The sequence below is a fragment of the Leptopilina boulardi genome, unplaced genomic scaffold (genome assembly GCF_019393585.1).
Source record: "Leptopilina boulardi isolate dan_hultmark-lab unplaced genomic scaffold, ZJU_Lbou_2.1 LbouV2_5, whole genome shotgun sequence".
NCBI lineage: Eukaryota > Metazoa > Arthropoda > Insecta > Hymenoptera > Figitidae > Leptopilina > Leptopilina boulardi.
Window position 1 is genome coordinate 452,125 of NW_026137994.1, and position 10,856 is coordinate 462,980.

Below are 10,856 nucleotides of genomic sequence, written 5' to 3' on the forward strand. Positions count from 1 at the left end.
ATTTTACAATCTTTCTGTTAGAACCTCATGGGACAATTTTCTTATTGGTTGGGAAATATTACCGCGAGAATTTTCTCATCGAGATTGATGGAAAATCGAACGACTCAACCCTGGTGAAATATGATTTAAAGGTACTTTCACACTCTTTGGCAGAAGTTGTCATGGCAACGTACAAGAGTAAAAGAGAGAGAAAATTCAAATTGAAATTTACTATCTCTATTATTTTTGTACGTTACCATGACAACTTCTGCAAATAGGCGACACAATCCAAGTATCTTTATTCATTAAAATCGTCTAAAATTACCTCTTAATCAAATAATTTGAAAAATTGAATTTATGTCCGAAAAAAAAAATTATTTAAATAATGACACAGTCACAGGATAATTTATCCGATTTAATTTCTCTCGCTGAATCGGCTGGAATTCAAACATCGCCTGAAATATTTAGGTTAGAGAAAAAAAAATGTTTTTAATATTTAAATTTTTGTTAATTAAATTTTAATTTTTATACCCAAATTATTAAAATTAAGACATAATATTAGTTTGCTTTGCTAAGTTATGTAGAAAATAATGAATAAAACAAAAATAAAAAAAACGTTTACTAATTTTCCAAAATACTTTGCGAATTATTTATATTTTAGAGAGGTTAGGTTAACATAAATATAAAAATTTAAAAGAGAGAGAAATAATAATTAAACTTATTAAATTTATTTATTAAAAATTAGTATTTTATTCTTTTTAGGACCTTAATTTGAAATAAATATTTTTAAGTTTATGGCCTTAGGTCCGTAAGTGTAAAAAAAATTTAAAAAAAGTTTAAAACTTTTAGATGTATAAAAATTTAGTCTTTATTTTCTTTCTCTCTAATGCATTTTCGTTGCGAGCGCAGCTCATCAGGACTTCAAGAAATTTATAAAATTATTATTAGAAAAAAACCATTTTTTAGAATTGAATTAATATGTGCTAAATTGTATAGATTTTCTTACCGCATTATGAAGCGATTATTAAAAATTAAAAAAGAAATAAATTTATTTATTTAATACGAAAGACGTTCCAAAGTTTCGCGCCTCTTACTATAAAGGATTTTTTGCATTTTACAAGTACGATGATTAGAAATAATTTAAAAATATAATTTAAATAATAAATGAAGAATAAATTTTTGTTTTATATATATATATTTTTTTTTATTAATTATTAACTACCAATAAATATACAATTATTATTTTTTTTTTTTTTTACAAAATTGCGAAAACATTTTTTTTTTACTTTATTTTCTGTTGTTTTTTCATATATATTTAAAAAAAAAAAAATTTTTTTCCTTTTTCTTCAGAGTCCTAATGGAATTATTAGCACTTCAAGTATGTCCAGAGGATATTTACACGCTTCTTCGACAAATTAGTAGAATTTCGCCGCAAAAGAGAAAATCTGCACCACGTCCAAATCCAATGTAAAAAAAAAAAAAATTCTAAAATAAACAAAAAAGAAAACCAAAAATTTGCTTTTTTAAATTAAATTATATTTTAAAAATTTAAATAACTGTCGTTTCAATTCCTTCTTTTGCTAATAAATTTGCCATTTCATTTCCATGAATTCCTGAATGACTCGAAACGTGAATCTTAAATGGAAAAAATTCAATTACATTTTTTTTTAATAATAATAATAATAATAATAATAATAGTAATAATATTAATAGTAATAATATTAATATTAATAATAGTAATAATACACCCAGAGAAAATATTTCTTTGATTTAAAGAAACCAGTTTCTTTGACTTAATTTTTTTTTATTGAAAAGAAAATTTTCTTTGAAACAAAAAAACTTTCTAAGTTGCATAGAAAATTTCTTTTTGATTCAAAAAAAATTTCTTTGAATGAAAGAAATTTGTGCATTAAATCAAAGAAATTCTAACATTGATATAGGGTCAAAAAAAAACATTTATTTGAATTAAATAACAAATTTCTTTGAAACGAAGATAATTTTTCTTTTGAATCAAAGAAAATTTTGTCAAAGGAATTGATTTCTTTGAATCATGGAAATATTTTTTCTCGGGGTAGTAATAATAATAATAGTAATAATAATAGTAAGAATAATAATAATAATAGTACCCAAGAGACTTCAATTGATTTTAAAGCTTCGTCTAATGTAATCAATTCATTTTTATTAATAACCGGCTTTTTTTTGGAACCTTTCCAACCATTAATTTTCCATTTAGGCATCCAAGTGGTGACTGATTGTACAACAAATTTTGAATCTGTATAAATTCTCAATTTTTTAATACCAGCTTCTTTAGCTACATTAACGGCTTTTGTTACTGCCATAATTTCAGCAACATTGCATGTTGAACGACCAAAAATTGGTTCAGAGACATTACTGTTAAAAAAGAAGGGAAATTTTTTACTTTCAAAATTATTTTTTTGTTTTTTTTAAAAAAAAGGAATAGAAAAAAATAACATACAGAGGATGATTTTGGCCAAACCAAACGCCAATGCCGGCTTTTGCATTTTGTAAACCATTAAATGAACATGAACCGTCTGTATAAACACTGACAAATCCATCATCGTCAATATTGAAATTTTGATTTATGTTCTGTAATTAAATTTTATTTTTATATCTGATTTTTTGTTTAAAAAGTATTTTATATTTAATCAAATTTGTATTTAATTTTTACTGGTAACAGATTTTTTTTTAAATTTGAATTTAACGGACTTTTCATTTAACAGAATTTCCATTTAACAGAAATTCCATTTAACCGAATTTTTCATGGTAGCTGACTTTTTTAAATTTAAATTTAACAGGAATTTTCGTTTAACCAAATTTGCATTTAACAGAATTTCCATTTAACCGAAGTTTTACTGGTAACTGATTTTTTCAAATTTGAATTTAACGGAATTTTCACTTAACAGAAATTCCATTTAACCGAATTTTTACTGGTAACCGATTTTTTAAAATTTTAATTTCAAGGAATTTTCATTTAAGGTATCACATCGGCACTAATCGGAGTCAAAAGTTTGTAGCTCGCATTACTACTTCCCGCAGTATACTTTCGCCCTCAACTCCCTATACTCTCAGCCCATACTGTACCTACTTCTACAAATACACTCGTACACGTATACCCCACACTAGCAGCGATTGGAAGGAGTAGGAGGTTTGACAACGTCGCTATAAGTCTCGCTTTGACTACTGTGGACTACTGTCTCTCTCTAACTAATGTTACCATCCTGCGATGTTGCCACATCAAAGTGGCGGGTGTGCTATATATTGCAAATGACGTCATGAAATAGAATTTTTAATTTATAATTACAAATAAACGGCACGGTAAATTATAAATTTTTTTGTATATTTTAGTTCCAAATTTATTCGTGAATTCAACATTAGTTTTTGAAAAAAATTTATAGAAAACTTCTGATGATATTTATGAAAATGTACTTCTCCCCCATACATTAGTCCCGTCTCCCATGCAAAATAAGCAACTTTGATTGCTAATATCTCTGGTTTCGTACGGCGAAAATTCTTCATATTTTGCAAATTTGTCAAGAATGATAATAAGAACATATGGTAAAATTTTCAAGAAAATCTATAGAAAACGGTTTTACCGATGTGATACCTTAACCGAATTTACATTTAACTGAAATTTTACTGGTAACCGATTTTTTTTTGAATTTGAATTTATCGGAATTTTCATTTAATTAAATTTGCATTTAACAGAATTCCCATTTAACCGATTTTTTCAAATTTGAATTTAACGGAATTTTTATTTAACCGAATTTTACTGGTAACCGATTTTTTTTAAATTTGAATTTAACAGAATTTTTATTTAACCAAATTTGCATTTAACAGAATTCCCATTTAACCGAATTTTAAGTGGTAACCGGTTTTTTCAAATTTGAATTTAACGGAATTTTCACTTAACAGAAATTCCATTTAACCAAATTTTTACTTGTAACCGATTTTTTAAAATTTTAATTTAAAGGAATTTTCATTTAACCGAATTTACAATTAACTGAAATTTTACTGGTAACCGATTTTTTTTTGAATTTGAATTTAACGGAATTTTCATTTAATTAAATTTGCATTTAACAGAATTCCCATTTAACCGAATTTTTAGTGGTAACCGATGTTTTAAAATTTTAATTTAACGGAATTTTCATTTAACCGAATTTACATTTAACCGAATTTTTACTGGTAACCGATTTTTTTTTGAATTTGAATTTAACGGAATTTTCATTTAATTAAATTTGCATTTAACAGAATTTTTAGTGGTAACCGATGTTTTAAAATTTTAATTTAACGGAATTTTCATTTAACCGAATTTACATTTAACCGAATTTTTACTGGTAACCGATTTTTTTTTGAATTTGAATTTAACGGAATTTTCATTTAATTAAATTTGCATTTAACAGAATTCCCATTTAACCTAATTTTTAGTGGTAACCGATTTTTTCAAATATGAATTTAACGGAATTTTCATTTAACCGAATTTACATTTAATCGAATTTGCATTTAACAGAATTCCCATTTAACCGAATTTTTAGTAGTAACCGATTTTTTCAAATTTGAATTTAACGGAATTTTCACTTAACAGAAATTCCATTTAACCAAATTTTTACTGGTAATCGATTTTTTAAATTTTTAATTTAACGGAATTTTCATTTAACCGAATTTTTACTGGTAACTGATTTTTTGTTGAATTTGAATTTAACGGAATTTTCATTTAACCAAATTTGCATTTAACAGAATTTCCATTTAACCGAATTTTTACTGGTAACCGATTTTTTTTAAATTTGAATTTAACGGAATTTTCATTTAACCAAATTTGCATTTAACAGAATTTTCATTTAACCAAATTTTCATTTAATCGAATTTTTACTGATAACCAATTTTTTTTAATTTAAGTAAACTTTCCATTTAATAGAATTTTTATTTAACCAAATTTGCATTAAGCAGATTTTTCATTTAACCAAATTTGCATTTAGCAGAATTTTCATTTAACTAAATTTGAATTTAATCGAATTTTCGTTTAAAACTATTTTTATTTAACACAAATTGAATTTTAAGCAATTTTTTATAGTCTCCTAAATTTTTATTTCGAAAAAATTTGCATTTAACTGAATTTTTATTTAACCAAATTTGCATTAAACAGAAATTTTTCGTTTAAAAAAATTTTTATTTAACCGAATTTTTGTTTAAAACAATTTTTAATTTAATCATATAAGAAATATTTGACAAATTTTCGAATTTTTAAGAGGTTATGTTACACGAGAAATAAAAAATACGTTATAACAATTAAATCTTACCTTTACTATTTTTGTGCTATCATTTTGTTTATCATCAATTTTAATATTCTCCTTTTTATTAATATCATTAGTCTCTAAATTTACATTCGGCAATAATAATCGTTGGCAAGTATTATTTAATTGTTGTAAAATTCGTTTTTGCAGTCTAGAATAAAAGAAAAAGTTATTTTCCCCTTGAGAATAAAAATGATACGAATTTTTGGTTAAATTTTGTTAAAAAATATTTTTTATTTACCTTGAAATCATGATGATAATTATAAATAAATAAAAATATAATATTACTTTGAAACTTTATTAACCGGTTATTTTTATATATATATACTTTTTTTTTGGAAGTTTCCGGAAACTTTTGTGGTTATGTCAGATCGGAAACTTTAATTTAAAAAAAAAAACAATTATTTTTTAATTTGAAAAATACAAATTTTTTTGTGAATAATGAGAAAAAAAAATCGTATTTTTTAAATTAATTTTTGTATAAATAAATTAATATTTATTTAATTTTGAAAATAAAATTTTTAAATGTAACGTGAAAATAGAGGGAAAAATTGTAATATATTACGGAATCAGCTGCTACAAAGGCGACGTGAGACGAGATAAAATGGAACTAATCACGTCACATTGCAGTGAATAAACGAGGAAAATTTATAATCGCCCTTTGCGGTTATTTTTTTTTCGTTTGTCTTCTCTGCACGTGTAAAAATGGCGTCGCTAACGAGTGTACGTTTAATCGTGCGAAATACCGGCATTTTAAGAAATTCCCGACGATGCTTGAATTTATTACAAAATGAAGCGTCACACAAAATTCAAGAGAAATTCATTCACAATGCAACAAGGTGTCCACTGTCAATTCATAAGGTAACCTCTTTTTTTTTTTTATCTCATTTAGATTTTTTTCCGAAAAAAAGAAAAATTGATGGAATAAAGAAAATTAATCGAAATATCAATTTTATGGGGTTTTCACATTTTTGTTTTCTCATTAATTCGAGGGAAAAAATTAAATTGTATTTTTTTTTTTTTATCAATTTAATCTACAGATATTACATAACTCATTGAAAATTACATTTTGATTCGACAACTTTGAGAAAAGTGAAATAATTATTTTGATAGTTTTTTCTATTATTGAAATTTAAAAATTGATTTTTTTTGGGTCATTTTTGTATTTTTATTTTCATTTTTCATTGATAATAAAAAGGGGGTAAAAGTCAATTTTATCATTTTGTCTAAATTCACGGAGGGAAAAATAGGTTTTATTGAATTTTTTTTTTAATGACATTAGAATTTTATACTTATAAATATTTAATTTTATACTTGAGTCGCAGTATTTGGTGCTAAATATATATATGCGGCGGCAATTTTTGCATACTTAACCTTCAAATTGTTATTGGGCCGAATTTTATGAATTTTTTTAAACCCTAATTTTCTTTAATTTTTTTTTATTTACTAGAATTTTCATTAATTTTCTATTTTTATGTACTAGAATTTTCATTAATTTTCTATTTTTATTTAGTGTAATTTTTAATTTAATTTTTATTTACTGCGAATTTTCATTTTAACAAAAATTTTGATTTAGCCGAAAAAATTATCACTTAAATAAAATTTTCGTCTGCTATTTTGCCGCGAATTTTCAAATTAACAAATCAGTAATTAACGCTAAAAAATTAATTTACTTCTTAAATAAAAATTTAGCTAAATGAAATTTCTACTAAATGGAAATCCGATAAAAATTTTTATTAAATGAAAATGTAGCTAAATAAAAATTGTACTAATGGAAAATCCTGCTAAATGAAAATTCGGTTCAATAAAAATTGTACTAAATTTATACTAAATTCGTACTAAGTACTAAATTCGTACTAAGATCGAACTAAGTACTAAATTCGTACTAAATTCGAACTAAATACTAAATTCGTACTAAGTTCGAACTAAGTACTAAATTCGTACTAAGTACTAAATTCGTACTAAATTCGAACTCAGTACTAAATTCGTACTAAATTCGTACCAAATTCGAACTAAGTACTAAAGTCGTACTAAATTCGTACTAAGACCGAACTAAGTACTAAATTCGTACTAAATTCGAACTAAGTACTAAATTCGTACTAAGTTCGAACTAAGTACTAAATTCGTACTAAATTCGAACTAAGTACTAAATTCGAACTAAGTACTAAATTCGAACTAAGTACTAAATTCGTACTAAATTCGAACTAAGTACTAAATTCGTACTAAATTCGAACTAAGTACTAAATTCGTACTAAATTCGAACTAAGTACTAAATTCGTACTAAATTCGAACTAAGTACTAAATTCGTACTAAATTCGAACTAAGTACTAAATTTGTACTAAGTTCGAACTAAGTACTGAATTCGTACTGAGTACTAAATTCGTACTAAGTACTAAATTCGTACTAAGTACTAAATTCGAACTAAGAACTAAATTCGAACTAAGTACTAAATTCGTACTAAGTACTAAATTCGTACTAAGTTCGAACTAAGTACTAAATTCGTACTAAGTTCGAACTAAGTACTAAATTCGTACTAAATTCGAACTAAGTACTAAATTCGTACTAAGTTCGAACTAAGTCCTAAATTCGTACTAAATTCGAACTAAGTTCTAAATTTGTACTAAGTACTAAATTCGTACTAAGTTCGAACTAAGTACTAAATTTGTACTGAATTTGTATTAAATTTGTCCTAATTTTGTAATAAATTTGTACTTTTGTACTAAAATTATACTAATTTCTACTAAATGGCACTAAATTTTTTTTAGAATTTAACTGTCCAGGTAATTGATAAACAAACGCGAAATTGTTCGACAAAGGAGAAACCATCTACAAAAGAAATTGAGGAACGTGTTATGAAAGTTGTTGCAAGTTACGATAAAATAACAGCCGATAAGGTAAAATATTTTTGAAAAGAATGGAATTTAAAGCAATTTTTTTCTATTTTTCTAGGGCTTAACGGAATCACGAGTCAAGCAGGTGCGCCATTACAGTTCAGTGGAACCAAGAAGTTTGAAAATAATCACCGATCGTGTTCTATTGGTTCTCAAATTGTTTGACAAAATTGATCCAGAAAAGGTATATTTTTTTAAAGAAAGACTTATCTCGCCCTCCTTTAGAAAAAAAAAGAAGATGATGCGAGGAAGTTAAGTCTAAAAATGATCTTTTCCGTGTATTTTTCCACTCCTTTTGTCATTGGTTGCTTCATTTAAAAAAAAAAAAAACGAAATAATTAAATTAAAAAGAAATTATTAAATTGAATTAAATAGAAATGATTGCATTGAATTAAGAAGAAACAATTGAAATTGCAAAATTTGGAAAAAGAGAAGAAAAAAATTGTAATAATCGAGAAATAAAATTTTGAAAAAAAAAATATTAATGGGAGAAAAAATGAATGAAGAAAGGAGGGAAAAATTGAACAATTTTGTCAAACTTGAAAAAATCATTTTTAGAAACTTCGTTTGAAGAATGGCAGAAGCCTTGCTTGAGTCGGATGTCTGCAATATTCAATGTGTCTTTTATTGAAATTTTAATTAACAATTTTTTATTTGTTTTAGATGATTTTGCAATAATTTTTTTTTTTTGCATTCAAATGGTGTGTCACGCTGGGAATCGATATTGGGATAACGTTGATTTAACATTCGTTCAATAATGATTTGACAATGATTCAATAACGGTTGAACAATTATTATTGAATAATTATTGAATCAATTTTAAATCAATATTAAATAATTGTTAAATCAATGTTAAATCAATGTTAAATCAATGTTAAATCAATGTTAAATCAATGTTAAATCAATGTTAAATCATTGTTTAATCAATGTTAAATCAATGTTGAACCAATGTTAAATCAATGTTAAATCATTATTGAATCAATGTTAAATCAATGTTGAATCAATGTTGAATCAATGTTAAATCATTGTTGAATCAAATTACACCGGAGAACATAGTATCGCTGATGATCCTGTCTTAAGACAACTGGTCGCACATCGAGACCTTTATAATCTCTGTTATGATAAGAAAGAACTTCGACTTAACCGCCAAAAACAATAATTTAAAAAGCATTTATTTTATTTATTTTCATTTATTTGTTAATTTTTATTATTGATATTTATTTTTTATTTATTTTTGTCTTTTTACAATTTTATATTTATTTTGTGTTTTATTTGTTTCTGTTTTTTTTACAATTTTTATTTACATTCTTTTAGTATTTTTTTTATCTATATGTCTTTTAACAATTTATATTTTTTTTAGTATTATTTTTGTCCATTTGTCTTTTTACAATTTTTATTTATTTTCTTTTGGTATTATTTTTGTCCATTTGTCTTTTTTTTACAATTTTAACATTTGAAATTATTTATTATTTTAATTAATTTATTTTTTATTCTTTATTTATTTTAATCTTTGTTTTTTTTTATTGACTTATTTTATTGTTTCCTTTTTTTTCTTATGTGCTGTTAATTTCGCTTTGACATTGATAATCATTTTTATTATTTTTTAAAATTGATAACTGTATGCAGAATTTTCCAAAAGTCCTTAAGCAAAAAAAAAAAAATTACTATTAAATCAATATTAAGTCGTTGTCGAGTCATTATTAAATCAATGTTAAATTATTGTTGAATTATTTTATTTATGCTTTTAAAAATTATTTATTATTAATCTTTATTTATTAATTTTTATCTATTTATATTATTAATTTAAGAATATATTCTAGTAAATGGCAAATTATTTTTAAAAATATAATAAAATGTACAATACACATATTTAAGGTCTCGAGATGAAAATTTATTTATCAATTAATTGTATTAAATCTCGAAATGTTATAAGATCTGTGTAAATATTTCACTCTAGTCCCAAAAAATTTATCATTTACTAGAATTTATTATTAAATTATCAAATGGGACAAAAAAGAATCTTAATTATTGATATTAATTTTTTATTTATTATTATTATATATTATTTTTTTTCTATTACATTTAACAAAAAGAAAACAAATATTAAAATTTATAGAAGACACATTGAATGAAAAAAATATAAGCCCGCCGAATTTTTTTGCTAATATTAAAAAAAAAAAAAACCAAAACTAATCGGTTTTTTTTCTACAAAAATTCAGTTGACTGCAGATTCACATTTCACCAATGACTTAGGACTAGATTCTTTGGATCATGTGGAAATAATAATGGCAGTTGAAGATGAATTTGGTTTTGAAATACCAGATATGGATGCAGAAAGATTAATGAAACCAGCTGATATAATTCGTTATATAGGTGATAAACAAGATGTTTATGAATAATATTAATATTAATAATAATAATAATAATAAAACTTCTCACTTTCATTCATAATTCTTTAATGATACACCTAATAATAATAATAATTATTATTATAATAATATTAGTCAAAAAAGTTCTCAATGATTTTTAATTACCAAAACGAAAAAGTGATGTCTGTCGTTAAAAGTGTCGCTTTAAATGGTATAATTTTTTTTTCCTCTCTTTTTTTTCATGTATATAGGCAAACATTCTTGTACTATCGCGAATGCCACAAAATGTTAGAAAAATAAAAAAAATA

General features: G+C 24.0%; 4 protein-coding genes across 5 annotated transcripts in view; 3 read left to right on the forward strand and 1 right to left on the reverse strand.

Annotated features, from left to right (window-relative positions):
* The window catches only part of LOC127289701 (piwi-like protein Siwi), a 138,792-nt gene that overhangs the window by 11,868 nt on the left and 116,068 nt on the right, over positions 1 to 10,856 (forward strand). The window lies entirely within an intron of this gene.
* LOC127289714 (uncharacterized) lies at positions 232 to 1,535 on the forward strand. Its single transcript, XM_051317824.1, has 2 exons — positions 232 to 447; positions 1,330 to 1,535. Exons 1-2 carry the CDS (start codon positions 365 to 367, stop codon positions 1,448 to 1,450), a joined length of 204 nt encoding a protein of 67 aa, XP_051173781.1. The 5' UTR covers positions 232 to 364; the 3' UTR covers positions 1,451 to 1,535.
* On the reverse strand, positions 1,494 to 5,666 carry LOC127289710 (ribonuclease H1-like). The gene is made up of 5 exons (XM_051317818.1): positions 5,530 to 5,666; positions 5,295 to 5,439; positions 2,456 to 2,586; positions 2,106 to 2,370; positions 1,494 to 1,614 (listed from the first exon to the last, which is right to left on the reverse strand). The coding sequence occupies exons 1-5, from the start codon at positions 5,538 to 5,540 to the stop codon at positions 1,528 to 1,530; spliced, it is 639 nt and encodes a 212-aa protein (XP_051173775.1). The 5' UTR covers positions 5,541 to 5,666; the 3' UTR covers positions 1,494 to 1,527.
* LOC127289712 (acyl carrier protein, mitochondrial) lies at positions 5,858 to 10,623 on the forward strand. Of its 2 annotated transcripts, none has more exons than XM_051317822.1 (3): positions 5,858 to 6,149; positions 8,238 to 8,363; positions 10,399 to 10,623. In XM_051317822.1, exons 1-3 carry the CDS (start codon positions 5,994 to 5,996, stop codon positions 10,576 to 10,578), a joined length of 462 nt encoding a protein of 153 aa, XP_051173779.1. In that variant the 5' UTR covers positions 5,858 to 5,993; the 3' UTR covers positions 10,579 to 10,623. The 2 variants fall into 2 exon arrangements, with proteins under 2 accessions (XP_051173779.1, XP_051173778.1); XM_051317821.1 differs by lacking the exon at positions 8,238 to 8,363 and adding an exon at positions 8,054 to 8,182 and having other exon boundaries at positions 5,865 to 6,149.